Raw genomic sequence first — 15,954 nt, 5'->3', positions numbered from 1 at the left:
GACCTTAAGGTGCATCTTCAGCTGGTGCTGGTGGGAGAACCACTTCTCACACTGGGGGCAGTTGTAGGGTTTTCTCCCCTGTGTGGACCTTCTAGTGGATCTCAACCTGTTTGGGGAAACGGAAGGATTTCCCACAGAACGAACACGGGAAGCGCTTGTCTTTGGCGCTGACAACTTTACTGATTCTGTCTCTACTACTGTCATTTGTCAATGGGCTTGTGTTGCCATTTAGTGTTGAGGCACTGATATTGTCTGAGGTCTGGGTTAACAGGAGAGCGTGAGGAAGAGAAGGCCAGGGAGTGTCTGTGTTGTCGCAGGCTCCATGTTCCAGTTGATAGATCCTATAGAAGGCAGGCTGAAGGCAGCACCTGTTAGTGGGTTAACCTGAGGCCCCATCAGTCTCTCTGAATCACAACTATAGGAGCAGGACGGAGCATTGCTAGCCGAGTCTGTGTCTGTTCTCTCCCGCCGCATATGGACACCTCCCTGTCCCCGCAGACCAAATCTACTTCAACCTGGTCTCAGCCAGTCTGTTGTCATGGAGACTAAGTTTGGTTGTTGTTTTGTGTTTGACAGTCTGTTTCTAGTTGTGGTTAACAGTGTTGTTCCCCGGCCCAGAGTTGAGGACACTGTCCCATCCACTGACCTCCATTATGTCTCTGGCCCTTGGTTGCTCAGTGATGTCGTCTCACGGACCCAATGGAGTTTGAGTCAACTGACCTGGTCAAGTTCATAAATGTATAATGTGTGTTTTAGTATGTAAACATAAGTTGTATTGATTTTATGAATGAAGAGAAAATAATAGCCAGGTGCATCACTATTCCCATTGAAGTATATTTATTATGTTCTGTATATGTATTTCTCCCTTACCTTGCGCCCCCATCTTTAGTCCACTCAGCAGGTCAATGCTCTCTGGTCCGTCTTCTATTTTATCCTCTTTGACGAGCAGCAGATCAGGCTTCCCATCCTCCATGTCTACTGACTGTAAGAGATACAGAGTGAGAGGATATTGGGGATCAATAAATCTGATATGAGCACCCTGCTATGGAGCATCTTCTGATTGGGCAATGAGGGATTGCTATGAGTACTATGCAAACATGTTAGTTGATTTGATACTATGTAAACGTGTTAGTTGATTTGATTACTTGACAGTCTTTAATGGTTTGATAATTGAAAGGCATGGTCCCACACTTAAGACACAATTCATGAAGACCTGAGACAATATCCACAGAGTCTCAGAGTTGAAGTTCTGATCGAGGATCAGATCCCCACCTGTCTACATAGTCTCATTCATTATGATCTAAAAGGCTAAACTGATCCTAGATCAGCACTCCTACTCTGAGAGGCTTTGTGGATACGGGCCCTGACCTAATACCATACAGACAGTAGTTCACAGTGGGCTCACCTCAGTGAGACTGTGTGTGGTCCTGTGCTGCTCAGCTGGTTCCTCTGTAGGTTCAGGAGGAGGTGTAGTCTGGTTGTCCTCCATGACCATGGTCCCCTCAGGGTTCCCCAGACCCTCCTCACACCCCTCCTCCTTCACCAGCAGCACCTCTGGACCCTCCTCCTCCTGGAAGAGACAGCTGATACAGATTACACAGACAATCCCTCAGGTACGTACACATGCGCACAGAGATAACACACTTTCAACATGGAGTCCCGTGTGGCTCAGTTGGTAGAGCATGGCTTTTGCAACACCAAGGTTGTGGGTTCGATTCCCACGGGGGGACCAGTATGAAAAAGGTATGAAAATGTATGCACCCACTACTGTAAATCGCTCTGGATAAGAGCATCTGCCAAATGACTACAATGTAAAAATAAAAATGTCTTTACCCATCCCCACCTTGTATCAAAAACGAATTGTATTTGTCACATGAACCGAATACAACAGCTGTAGACCTTACCGTGAAATGCTTACTTACAAGCCCTTAACCAACAATGGCGTTAAGAAAAATATTTACTAAATAAAGTAAAAAATAAAAGAGCAACAATAAAATAACAATAAAGAGGCTATATACAGGGGGGTACCGGTACAGAGTCAATGTGCGGGGGTACAGGTTAGCCGAGGTAATTGAGGTAATATGTACATGTAGGTAGGGGTAAAGTGACTATGCATAAATAATTAAATAATGAACAGGTGTTTCTTAGTGTGTAGGTATATTTGGTGAGATCAGATGTGATGTATACTAAAGAGAGTCTCAATGAAAGTCTTAGAATGAAAAGTCCCATTTTGTGTTTATTAAACAGAAACAAGTGTTAAATACACCATATGAAAACCACACATACACGTCTCAACTACAGATCAGCATGAACTTGAAGAACTTAATTTTCTAATGAAGTGTCTTGGGAAAATGTGTGAACATCATATAGCCTACACAGCACAAACAATATGAAATACTTTTTAGGCTAATATAATCACACGTCTGGATGCAATATTCTACCCAGGAACATTCAACACTGAAATCTGTTACTCTCATTATCCCAAATGCATCTGTCGATCTTTTCTGCTGACAGCAATGAAAATTAATCTTTGTCTTTAATGCAGGGTTTGATCTAAACGTCAGAAGCTATCAAGTGGAATGGTTATTTTCTATTTCATAGAGTGGAATGTTTTTTCTGCTGGTGTATCCTGAGGTAGCTCCTCTCTGAGAACCTCTTCCCGCAGTGCATACAGGCAAACTGCCGTTCTCCCGTGTGGACCTTCAGGTGCATCTTCAGGTGACCAGCCTGGGCGAAGCGCATGTGACACTGGGTACAGCTGTAGGGTTTCTCCCCTGTGTGGACCCTCTGGTGCCTTTTCAGGTGGTCTTGGCGGGAGAACCTCTTCTCACACTGGTTACAGCTGAAAGGTTTCTCCCCTGTGTGGACCCTCTGGTGGATCTCCACCTTCTGGAGGCAGCTGAAGCCTTTGTTACAGAACATGCAGAGGAACCGTTTCTCTTTACTATTGCCTGATGTGGCTCCCCCTCCCTGAGCCTGGGCTCTAGCCATGTTGTTTGAGTTCAATACCTGATCGAAAAGGTGTGATTCGGAAGGCCCCATCAACGTGGAACCTGGGTCGCGATCCCTGAAAGTGTGTAAAGGGGAGTGGGTGGCGACATTTGGATTTGTCTCTAAACTTTCCCTGTAATCTAAGAAATCTCTGCCCTGTGAGTGTCCATCTCCAAGATGACTATCTACATTCCATGTGGGAGGAACATCCCCCTCCACTTTCACAATCACTTCATCTACCACTATAACCTCCCCTTTCTTATCTAGGCACCCATCAGAGTATGCACTACTACTGTACTGGTTCCAGTCCCCTCTAGACAGATCAGTCTGTGTCTCTAAACCCAAGGGCATGTTGCCTGTGTCCATCTCTGTAGCGTAAGAACAAGACGGATCATCAACTTCAGTGTCACCATCTCCACGGGAATGAACAGTCTTCTGGATTTGGTGAAATACCGGTAAATACTCTGAGCCGGGCGCAGGAGGACAGCCCAGTCTCTCTGGGTCTGATCTGTGGTCAGATCCTGTGTGTAAGAGCCTGTGTGTTACAGTTAAAGTCCTGGTGTCTGTCTCTGACTTGACGCCGTTCTGCGTTCCACTGACCTCCGTGATGCTGCATTGGGTCCTGGCTTGCACTGGGGCAGTGGTGGGGTCCTCTGTGGCTACAGGGGGCTCTACTGCCTCTCCAGTCTGGATGTCTCTATTGTGCCGTGGGTCCTCCTCTCCTTCAGATCTCTCCTGCTTGACCCCAGGACCTGCAGCCTCTGCATCTGCAGACTGACAAGAAGAGAGGAGGATATTACCGGTACATGAGTAGAATTGGATAACAATGTCATAGGGAAGTCTCCAAGCTCCCCTATCGCAGATAAATTAGGATGTAAATGTAAGCAAGTGAATAGCTGAGGGCAGCCTTTCTGAAATAAACGGCCACATTTAATGTACAAAGTAACTGTAATTTTTATGTAACACTATTACACTAACCTCTATCACGATAACATGCTGGGTTGAGGTTCCACTCCCCTCATCAACAGTGATTGGTTGGTCATCTCTCCATGTATTGTGTCCATCTAGCTTCACAAAGCTCCTGTGGCCTCCAGTGAGATGTCCTTCACCTGAGAGAGTGATTAGGGGAAAATAAGTGGTTAGGTTAACTCTGGGTTTCCCAAAGTCGGTCCTCGGGACCCCAAGGGGTGCACGTTTTAGTTTTTGCCCTAGCACTACACAGCCGATTCAAATAATCAACTAATCATCAAGCTTTGATCATTTGAATTAGCTGTGTAGTATTAGGGTAAAAACCAAAAATTGCACCCCTTAGGGTCCCGAGGACTGAGTTTGGGAAACGCTGGTAGCTACTGTCAATACTCAATGGTTTTGTACACTATTGACACTGTCTAGAATTGGCAAGGATGTAAGGTAACACTTCTTGATACTATTTATTGATCTATGTATTATGTTCCATGCATCACATTGTTTTCATTGAGTAAATAATAGGAAATTCAGTAAATCAAGAATTTGGTTGGAATATGATAGTGTATTTGCACAAGATAGCTAAGTAATTGCCAAAGACTCCAGCCACCCTAGTCATAGACTGTTCTCTCTGCTACCGCAAGGCAAGCGGTACCGGAGTGCCAAGTCTAGGTCCAAAAGGCTTCTTAACAGCTTCTACCCCCAAGCCATAAGACTCCTGAACAGCTAATCAAATTGCTACCCGGACTATTTGCATTGTCCCCCCACCCCCTCTTTTACTCTGCTGCTACTCTGTTTATTATCTATGCATAGTCACTTTACCTCTACCCACATGTACATATTACCTCAATTACCTCGACTAACCTGTGCTCCGGCACATTGACTCTGTACCGGTATCCCCTGTATACAGTGGCGGCTCCTGAAAAAATTCTCAGGGGGGGCAATTTTTCTGATGATTTAGGTGACCTACACACATTTAAAAAAAGATATGTCCAGCAACAACATGAAGACAGGGGCAGCATATAAGTCAATACCAGAAGCATTTATTGACTGATCTCAAAAGTGTTGGCTTACCAGGGTTGGTGGAGCCCTCAGTTTCATCTTTGCCTCGCAAAGCTAACTCAAACACTCCGCAAAACTTCACACACTGGATTAGCCGGCTGAGGATGTGGCGGTTCTTGCTAATGTCGTAGTAAATATATTTGTTATAGTGAATATGGAATATGATATGTTGAGTAAAATGTTGTGCTAAGATCTATTTAGGTCAGGAGCTGGTTATAAGTTCTGTTCCTATCCAATAACAATGGACAAAAGGGTCCTATCTTGTCAGCCTTGTCAGTTTCAGTTCTCCAGTAAACTTGTGATTATCAACACTAACCTCATCGTTGTGGCGGCGGACAGCTAGCCTGTATCCCTCATCCAGTTGAGTGGGAATGTTCACTCTCCCCAAAGCAGACAATCTCAAACAGCTATCCATGTGGGTCTTTGACAGCTCATGTTTCTTAATCTTTCCTGAAAGATGGTGCATGTCCGTTACACACCAGTCGCTGTCCAAGCGGTGCTGTCTGCCGTGCCGCCTTCAGGGTGAAAGAGTAAGCAGGGGGTAGCAGAAGACTGCATTAGCTACATCGCAGCCTGCTAGCCAGGTTTTTCGTTCGTACCAATTTTTGGAAAATCCTCGGGTGTAGGACTTCCCCCCTTTAGTAGAAACCTGTTGAATTATTAAATTTGGTCTGGGAGGTCCTAATTGTTTCGTTGCCAATTTATCTTCATTTGTTCGCCGACAAAAAGGAACTTCTTTCAAAGACACAATCGAGTTGCACTGAAGCCTAGCCATTTTCACAGTAGTAGTGAATTGATTGATGAGGCTACCCGCTCTTTTCTTAGTTACGTTCATGGTTATGTTACGTATGACGAAAGCGCGTAAGTGCAAGCCCTCAGAAACCCATAGAGATTGTATTGAAAGCTCTGATATTTGAAAAAAATAGATTTTACATGGGAGTCTATGACAGACTTCTGGGCGATTTTCAACCTGACTGAAATCGCCCCAAAAGGGGGGGGGCCATTTGAAGCACGACTTTAGCCTGATTGGACATTTAGTGGCACTGTGGCAGATCAGACGTCTAGATTACAACACTGATAACTACTGTTGCCGTGATATAATTGATTAGAAAAAAAATCCCTTCCTTTTCCCGTTTGGCAGTGCGTCGCCCATATCGCCCTATTGAACACACCGCCCCTGCCTGTATATAGACTCGCTACTGTTATTTTACTGCTGCTCTTTAATTATTTGTTATTTTTCTATTGTTTACTTAACACTTATTTTTTTTTTAAACTGCATTGTTGGTTAAGGGCTTGTAAGCATTTCACTGTAAGGTCTACCACCTGTTGTATTCGGCGCATGTGACAAATAACATTTGATTTAATTATGGGAATTATTGCATACAATCCAAAAACTGACCAAGACCCAATTCTGGGTAACACATCTGAAAACATTTGCATAGGGCAACGGGGCGAAAGGCACTGCTGAACAACTGAACAAGTTCCACAGACATGTGACTAACAGAAATGGAATAATGTGTCCCTGAACAAAGGGGGGGTCAAAATCAAAAGTAACAGTAACAGTCAGTATCTGGTGTGGCCACCAGCTGCATTAAGTACTGCAGTGCATCTCCTCCTCATGGACTGCACCAGATTTGCCAGTTCTTGCTGTGAGATTTTACCCCACTCTTCCACCAAGCCACCTGCAAGTTCCCGGACATTTCTGGGGGGAATGGCCCTAGCCCTCACCCTCCGATCCAACAGGTCCCAGACGTGCTCAATGGGATTGAGATCCGGGCTCTTCGCTGGCCATGGCAGAACACTGACATTCCTGTCTTGTAGGAAATCACGCACAGAACGAGCAGTATGGCTGGTGGCATTGTCATGCTGGATGACATGCTGGATGACATGGGTCATGTCAGGATGAACCTGCAGGAAGGGTACCACATGAGGGAGGAGGATGTCTTCCCTGTAACGCACAGCGTTGAGATTGCCTGCAATGACAACAAGCTCAGTCCGATGATGCTGTGACACACCACCCCAGACCATGACGGACCATCCACCTCCAAATCGAAAGACCTCTTCAGTGTCCTAAGTTTTCATAACTGTGACCTTAATAGCCTACCGTCTGTAAGCTGTTAGTGTTTTATCGACCGTTCCACAGGTGCATGTTCATTAATTGTTTATGGTTAATTGAACAAGCATGGGAAACCGTGTTTAAACCCTTTACAATGAAGATCTGTGAAGTTATTTGGATTTTTACCAATTATATTTGAAAGACAGGGTCCTGAAAAAGGGACGCTTCTTTTTTTGCTAAGTTTATGAATGGCAACAGGCCGCGCAGCCTCGGCCTTCTGCAAAACGTACCTCTTGCCATTCCTCTGTATCGGTCGAGGATCTTGACACTACTGGGACGACTGGCGAGGACGCGCTCTCGCGGTGTCCTCTCTGCGCGTTCCCGTGCCACCTTCAGTTCCAGTAGTTTCCTCCGCAATGCCCTGTTTTCTTTCTGGCTTTGAGTTATTTCCAAACGAAACACTGCATAGTCGTTGTCTACGAGTTTACAGATCTCGGCTACGGCTGCATTCGCTAGCACCTCCATAATGGAGGCTATTTGAGTGTGAAAAACCATACAGTTTGAGTTAGCCATTGTTAGCAGCTAGCTAGCGTTACCTAGATAACATCTATCAACTAAGTCCTGTCGCCAACGCGAATTAAAAACTACATGGGGTAAATATGTGATGCTGTGCGGTTAAGTAATATTTTGAGTTCCACGGTGGTAATACACATCTAATTATCAACAATAAATACGCTAACGTGAAAATTGTTCTTGGTCACTGTTCACTTCCGTTCGTCTTAGTCTTCTACGATATCTTGGCGGTCCGCAAACAAATGTTTAATGTGCATGCTGCCACCTACTGTGCTGGAGTGTGCGATCAATCATGGTCTACCTAATTCTGTACTACTAAAACAAAATTACTGGGGAAAAAATGCCCAACTAACTCTCCCAAACACCCCAACCGATTAAGCTTTATCTATATAATGCTGAAACAATCCACCCGTAGGATTATTCAGCATGTCTACAACCATTTCAACAGTAACATCTGTTATCCCCAATAACTATTTTGCCTTATCCACAACAACCTTCAACCTGGCATTTCTGCTTTCTACAACCCAAGTCGTGTTAATAACCTTACCAATGAAAGCTATGAAGTTAACTTTATTCACCTTCAAAATGTCCTTTGACAGAGCACATTCAGAGCGCAAGATTTCTGAACAGGTCTCGAAACCATGCCAGGACCAGCAGAAACACCAGCCCCGACATTAGGTCCACTTAGTACAAGAGCCGCCATGGAAGCTCCATCATTGCTCACTGTAGTTCCACCAATCTGTCTTACATCCTCTGCATACTATACATCATGACTGATTCTATATCTCTGAGCCTATGTAGCCTCTCTCTGCACCTGGCATCCACCAAAGGCTGCACTATGTTCCCCCCTGACAATTACAATACTAAATCTTCACATTGCTCCCACATTCACCGTTATCATGTTCCCCTCCACACTTGGCACCTCTTTTCTTTCTTTTACACTGAACAGCTACATGTCCCATTCTTTGGCATTTAAAACACTGCAATGGGGATGGGACAAAATCTGTACTTTTTCAGGCATATCCTTCTCAAACATCAGCAGCACTGTTGGGTTCCATTTCTTTGACCTTCTTTCCTACTGATCAACCTTTTGGCCTCAAATCACTCTGCCTCCCTTCACATTTTCTTTATCATCTATGAACATACAGTGGGGAAAAAAAGTATTTAGTCAGCCACCAATTGTGCAAGTTCTCCCACTTAAAAAGATGAGAGAAGCCTGTAATTTTCCAGATAATCCAGAAAATCACATTGTAGGATTTTTAATGAATTTATTTGCAAATTATGGTGGAAAATAAGTATTTGGTCAATTACAAAAGTTTCTCAATACTTTGTTATATACCCTTTGTTGGCAATGTCACAGGTCAAACGTTTTCTGTAAGTCTTCACAAGGTTTTCACACACTGTTGCTGGTATTTTGGCCCATTCCTCCATGCAGATCTCCTCTAGAGCAGTGATGTTTTGGGGCTGTCGCTGGGCAACACGGACTTTCAACTCCCTCCAAAGATTTTCTATGGGGTTGAGATCTGGAGACTGGCTAGGCCACTCCAGGACCTTGAAATGCTTCTTACGAAGCCACTCCTTCGTTGCCCGGGCGGTGAAAGACCCAGCCACGTTTCATCTTCAATGCCCTTGCTGATGGAAGGAGGTTTTCACTCAAAATCTCACAATACATGGCCCCATTCATTCTTTCCTTTACACGGATCAGTCGTCCTGGTCCCTTTGCAGAAAAACAGCCTCAAAGCATGATGTTTCCACCCCCATGCTTCACAGTAGGTATGGTGTTCTTTGGATGCAACTCAGCATTCTTTGTCCTCCAAACACAACGAGTTGAGTTTTTACCAAAAAGTTCTATTTTGGTTTCATCTGACCATATGACATTCTCCCAATCCTCTTCTGGATCATCCAAATGCACTCTAGCAAACTTCAGACGGGCCTGGACATGTACTGGCTTAAGCAGGGGGACACGTCTGGCACTGCAGGATTTGAGTCCCTGGCGGCGTAGTGTGTTACTGATGGTAGGCTTTGTTACTTTGGTCCCAGCTCTCTGCAGGTCATTCACTAGGTCCCCCCGTGTGGTTCTGGGATTTTTGCTCACCGCTCTTGTGATCATTTTGACCCCACAGGGTGAGATCTTGCGTGGAGCCCCAGATCGAGGGAGATTATCAGTGGTCTTGTATGTCTTCCATTTCCTAATAATTGCTCCCACAGTTGATTTATTCAAACCAAGCTGCTTACCTATTGCAGATTCAGTCTTCCCAGCCTGGTGCAGGTCTACAATTTTGTTTCTGGTGTCCTTTGACAGCTCTTTGGTCTTGGCCATAGTGGAGTTTGGAGTGTGACTGTTTGAGGTTGTGGACAGGTGTCTTTTATACTGATAACAAGTTCAAACAGGTGCCATTAATACAGGTAACGAGTGGAGGACAGAGGAGCCTCTTAAAGAAGAAGTTACAGGTCTGTGAGAGCCAGAAATCTTGCTTGTTTGTAGGTGACCAAATACTTATTTTCCACCATAATTTGCAAATAAATTCATTAAAAATCCTACAATGTGATGTTCTGGATTTTTTTTCCTCAATTTGTCTGTCATAGTTGACGTTTACCTATGATGAAAATTACAGGCCTCTCTCATCTTTTTAAGTGGGAGAACTTACACAATTGGTGGCTGACTAAATACTTTTTTTTCCCCACTGTAGATATTGGGACCCCAGTGATGACTCCCCTCCATCTAGCATAAGCACCAGGGACATGGCTTTTAGTGTTCTTCCCATTAAGCTGTTCCATTTGCAGAATCTTCCCTTGCTGAGCCTGGCTACCACACAATATTAATAATCGACCATTTCCAATGAACCTGGCTAATTTGACTTCACCTATCTCTTTCTCTACAGCATTGGTTAGTTAGATAGGGTGTAAATGAGGCCCTGTGGTCTCATCAAACACCATCACCACTTTCCACTCCGACACATTATTACTCTTGCTTCCTACCTTGGCCCTCTTTATGTTTTCTTTACTAGATGCTCCACTTCTTTCAGTATCATGATCTATCTTCTTCCTATGTCTTTCCACTACAGACCATTCCGGTCCTTGACCCTCATCCTCCCGCTCCATATCATCAAAACTGACACCCCTAGTGTTCGCATTCCAGCACAGCTGTTGCTTCTCCAACCTTTTCTCCATTTCGTCCGCACTCTCGCCGCCATTTTGGCTGTCAGACTTCCAAACTTTCTGTACGGGTAGTGAACGAGAAAAAATATCAATTGCGTGAAAAGTGGGAGACCGACATCATACAAAAAGTTATATAAAAAATAAAAAAACATCCCACTATTTCAATCATAGTCCAAATCACATTCCTACACAGGCTCAGGGGTCTGTGAAGGCGGAACATTCATCGACAGGATTCCTTGTAATGTCTCTGCAGCACTCAATGATGACTATTTTCTCAGATTTTCTTTCTTTCTGTTTGCGCTGTGCAGTTTATAACCATTGCAATTGCAAGTCACCGTTTTTAACATGCAACATGTAGGGATCTCTCTGTTGGCGAGGAACATTCACTGGTGTCTCTAATCTAACTACCGTTGTTTCTTCAATGTTACTCCCTTCTTCCAGACACACTGGACAGCCCTTATTTTTGCCACCTCTGTCTCCTTCACCCTAACGGGGCACTTCAGGAATTCGGGCGCATGTTTGCCACCACTTAACCATCTGGCATATGATACTCCTCCGTCTACATACACTTCCGTCCAAATATTTAGCATTTATCATACTGCATTGGTTTGGGCACAAAGGCTCTTACATAACCCAAATATACAGTGGGGAGAACAAGTATTTGATACACTGCCGATTTTGCAGGTTTTCCTACTTACAAAGCATGTAGAGGTCTGTCATTTTTATCATAGGTACACTTCAACTGTGAGAGACGGAATCTAAAACAAAAATCCAGAAAATCACATTGTATGATTTTTAAGTAATTAATTTGCATTTTATTGCATGACATAAGTATTTGATCACCTACCAACCAGTAAGAATTCTGGCTCTCACAGACCTGTTAGTTTTTATTTAAGAAGCCCTCCTGTTCTCCACTCATTACCTGTATTAACCGGCACCTGTTTGAACTCGTTACCTGTATAAAAGACACCTGTCCACACACTCAATCAAACAGACTCCAACCTCTCCACAATGGCCAAGACCAGAGAGCTGTGTAAGGACATCAGGGATAAAATTGTAGACCTGCACAAGGCTGGGATGGGCTACAGGGCTATAGGCAAGCAGCTTGGTGAGAAGGCAACAACTGTTGGCGCAATTATTAGAAAATGGAAGAAGTTCAAGATGACGGTCAATCACCCTCAGTCTGGGGCTCTATGCAAGATCTCACCTCGTGGGGCATCAATGATCATGAGGAAGGTGAGGGATCATCCCAGAACTACACGGCAGGACCTGGTCAATGACCTGAAGAGAGCTGGGACCACAGTCTCAAAGAAAACCATTAGTAACACACTACGCCGTCATGGATTAAAATCCTGCAGCGCACGCAAGGTCCCCCTGCTCAAGCCAGCGCATGTCCAGGCCCGTCTGAAGTTTGCCAATGACCATCTGGATGATCCAGAGGAGGAATGGCAGAAGGTCATGTGGTCTGATGAGACAAAAATATAGCTTTTTGGTCTAAACTCCACTCGCCGTGTTTGGAGGAAGAAGAAGGATGAGTACAACCCCAAGAACACCATCCCAACCGTGAAGCATGGAGGTGGAAACATCATTCTTTGGGGATGCTTTTCTGCAAAGGGGACAGGACGACTGCACCGTATTGAGGGGAGGATGGATGGGGCCATGTATCGCAAGATCTTGGCCAACAACCTCCTTCCCTCAGTAAGAGCATTGAAGATGGGTCGTGGCTGGGTCTTCCAGCATGACAACGACCCAAAATACACAGCCAGGGCAACTAAGGAGTGGCTCCGTAAGAAGCATCTCAGGGTCCTGGAGTGGCCTAGCCAGTCTCCAGACCTGAACCCAATAGAAAATTTTTGGAGGGAGCTGAAAGTCCGTATTGCCCAGCGACAGCCCCGAAACCTGAAGGATCTGGAGAAGGTCTGTATGGAGAAGTGGGCCAAAATCCCTGCTGCAGTGTGTGCAAACCTGGTCAAGACCTACAGGAAACGTATGATCTCTGTAATTGCAAACAAAGGTTTCTGTACCAAATATTAAGTTCTGCTTTTCTGATGTATCAAATACTTATGTCATGCAATAAAATGCAAATTAATTACTTAAAAATCATACAATGTGATTTTCTGGATTTTTGTTTTAGATTCCGTCTCTCACAGTTGAAGTGTACCTATGATAAAAATTACAGACCTCTACATGCTTTGTAAGTAGGAAAACCTGCAAAATCGGCAGTGTATCAAATACTTGTTCTCCCCACTGTATGTGAGAAGGGAGACTCTTCTTCAAAGAACAATAGAATGGATGGAGTGGGCTTCCTCAATCCATCCACCATGCGGGTCAGTCGGCATGCACCAACCATTCCATCTACCTCTTCAGTTATATATTTTGCATTAACTTCTAGCGCCACCCCAGAGATAATGCCCTTGATAGGCACCCTGCTTCGAAGATCCACATACGACACATTCCAATCCGATATCTTTTTGAGTTGCAAAGCGCGCTTGTCTGCTCCGCAGACACATAAAAACAAAATAAGCCCACTTCTTGTTATTCTCACTGACGCCACTTCATCCAACGCAATCAGTTTCAAACAAAACATCCGCTTACGCCATCGTCCTCCATCGAGTCTTCACTTTTACTACTTCTTCTTCTGTGGGTTTTATGGCGGACTACATTTACATTTACATTTTCGTCATTTAGCAGACGCTCTTATCCAGAGCGACTTACAAATTGGTGCATTCACCTTATGATAGCGAGTGGGACAACCACGAGTGGGGTAGGGGGAGGGTAGAAGGATTACTTTTATCCTATCCCAGGTATTCCTTAAAGAGGTGGGGTTTCAAGTGTCTCCAGAAGGTGGTGAGTGACTCCGCTGTCCTGGCGTCGTGAGGGAGCTTGTTCCACCATTGGGGTGCCAGAGCAGCGAACAGTTTTGACTGGGCTGAGCGGGAACTGTGCTTCCGCAGAGGTAGGGGGGCCAGCAGGCCAGAGGTGGATGACCGCAATGCCCTCGTTTGGGTGTAGGGACTGATCAGAGCCTGAAGGTACGGAGGTGCCGTTCCCCTCACAGCTCCGAAGGCAAGCACCATGGTCTTGTAGCAGATGCAGGCTTCAACTGGAAGCCAGTGGAGTGTGCGGAGGAGCGGGGTGACGTGAGAGAACTTGGGAAGGTTGAACACCAAACGGGCTGCAGCGTTCTGGATGAGTTGTAGGGGTTTAATGGCACAGGCAGGGAGCCCAGCCAACAGCGAGTTGCAGTAATCCAGACCGGAGATGACAAGTGCCTGGATTAGGACCTGTGCCGCTTCTTGTGTGTTTAGGCAGGATCATACTCTGCGAATGTTGTAGAGCATGAACCTACAGGATCGGGTCACCGCCTTGATGTTAGCGGAGAACGACAGGGTGTTGTCCAGGGTCACGCCAAGGCTCTTTGCACTCTGGGAGGAGTACACAACCGTTAACCGTGATGGCGAGATCATGGAGCGGGCAGTCCTTCCCCGGGAGGAAGAGCAGCTCCGTCTTGCTGAGGTTCAGCTTGAGGTGGTGATCCGTCATCCACACTATGTCTGCCAGACATGCAGAGATGCGATTCGCCACCTGGTTATCAAAAGGGGGAAAGGAGAAGATTAATTGTGTGTCGTCTGCGTAGCAATGATAGGAGAGACCATGTGAGGATATGACAGAGCCAAGTGACTTGGTGTATAGAGAGAATAGGAGAGGGCCTAGAACTGAGCCCTGGGGGACACCAGTGGTGAGAGCATGTGGTGCAGAGACAGATTCTCGCCACGCCACCTGGTAGGAGCGACCTGTGAGGTAGGACGCAATCCAAGAGTGAGCCGCGCCGAAGATGCCCAACTCGGAGAGGGTGGAGAGGAGGATCTGATGGTTCACAGTATCAAAGGCAGCAGATAGGTCTAGAAGGATGAGAGCAGAGGAGAGAGAGTTAACTTTAGCGGTGCGGAGAGCCTCCTTGACACAGAGAAGAGCAGTCTCAGTTGAATGACCAGTCTTGAAACCTGACTGGTTTGGATCAAGAAGGTCATTCTGAGGGAGATAGCAAGAGAGTTGGCTAAAGACGGCACGCTCAAGAGTTTTGGAGAGAAAAGAAAGAAGGGATACTGGTCTGTAGTTGTTGACATCGGAGGGATCGAGTGTAGGTTTTTTGAGAAGGGGTGCAACTCTCGCTCTCTTGAAGACGGAAGGGACATGGCCAGTGGTCAAGGATGAGTTGATGAGCGAGGTGAGGTAAGGGAGAAGGTCTCTCCGGAAATGGTCTGGAGAAGAGAGGAGGGGATAGGGTCAAGCGGGCAGGTTGTTGGGCGGCCGGCCGTCACAAGATTTCATCTGGAGAGAGAGGGGAGAAAGAAGTCAAAGCATAGGGTAGGGCAGTGTGAGCAGGACCAGCGGTGTCATTTGACTTAATAAATGAGGATCGGATGTCGTCAACCTTCTTTTCAAAATGGTTGACGAAGTCATCCACAGAGAGGGAGGGGGAGGAGGAGGAGGATTTAGCAGGGAGGAGAAGGTGGCAAAGAGCTTCCAAGGGTTAGAGGCAGAGGCTTGAAATTTAGAGTGGTAGAAAGTGGCTTTAGCAGCAGAAACAGAGGAAGAAAATGTAGAGAGGAGGGAGTGAAAAGATGACAGGTCGGCAGGGAGTCTAGTTTTCCTCCATTTCCGCTCGGCTGCCCGGAGCCCTGTTCTGTGAGCTCGCAATGAGTCGTCAAGCCACGGAGCAGGAGTAGAGGACCGAGCCGGCCGGGAGGATAGGGGACATAGAGAGTCAAAAGATGCAGAAAGGGAGGACAGGAGGGTTGAGGAGGCAGAATCAGGAGATTGGAGGGAGAAGGATTGAGCAGAGGGAAGAGATGATAGGATGGAAGAGGAGAGAGTAGCGGGAGAGAGAGAGTGAAGGTCGCGACAGCGCATTACATCTGAGTAGAGGCAGAGTGAGTAGTGTTGGAGGAGAGCGAGAGAGAAAAGGATACAAAGTAGTGGTCGGAGACTTGGAGGGGGTTGCAGTGAGATTAGTAGAAGAACAGCATCTAGTAAAAATGAGGTCAAGCGTATTGCCTGCCTTGTGAGTAGGGGGAGACGGTGAGAGGGTGAGGTCAAAAGAGGAGAGGAGTGGAAAGAAGGAGGCAGAGAGAAATGAGTCAAAGATA

General features: G+C 45.8%; 1 protein-coding gene across 1 annotated transcript; it reads right to left on the bottom strand.

Moving 5' to 3' along the window:
• Window positions 1–2,212: 2,212 nt before the first annotated feature.
• Window positions 2,213–7,860, bottom strand: LOC311110395 (uncharacterized protein). Its single transcript, XM_084188943.1, has 3 exons — window positions 7,363–7,860; window positions 3,970–4,100; window positions 2,213–3,765 (listed from the first exon to the last, which is right to left on the bottom strand). Exons 1-3 carry the CDS (start codon window positions 7,643–7,645, stop codon window positions 2,596–2,598), a joined length of 1,584 nt encoding a protein of 527 aa, XP_084045069.1. The 5' UTR covers window positions 7,646–7,860; the 3' UTR covers window positions 2,213–2,595.
• Between the last annotated feature and the right edge of the window lie 8,094 nt (window positions 7,861–15,954).

This window comes from Coregonus lavaretus, assembly GCF_964263955.1.
Source record: "Coregonus lavaretus genome assembly, contig: SUPER_35_unloc_5, whole genome shotgun sequence".
Lineage (NCBI taxonomy): Eukaryota > Metazoa > Chordata > Actinopteri > Salmoniformes > Salmonidae > Coregonus > Coregonus lavaretus.
The sequence above is the reverse complement of the archived record's forward strand: the minus strand, read 5'-3'. Positions and strand labels throughout refer to the sequence as shown.

Coding starts and splice junctions, on each gene's coding strand:
- LOC311110395 (XM_084188943.1), bottom strand. CDS start 7,645: ATGGCTAACTCAAACTGTATGGTTTTTCACACTCAAATAGCCTCCATT. Junction 4,101..7,362: donor ATACAGAGGAATGGCAAGAG/GTACGTTTTGCA, acceptor TCACTCTCTCAG/GTGAAGGACATCTCACTGGA. Junction 3,766..3,969: donor AGCATGTTATCGTGATAGAG/GTTAGTGTAATA, acceptor TCTTCTTGTCAG/TCTGCAGATGCAGAGGCTGC.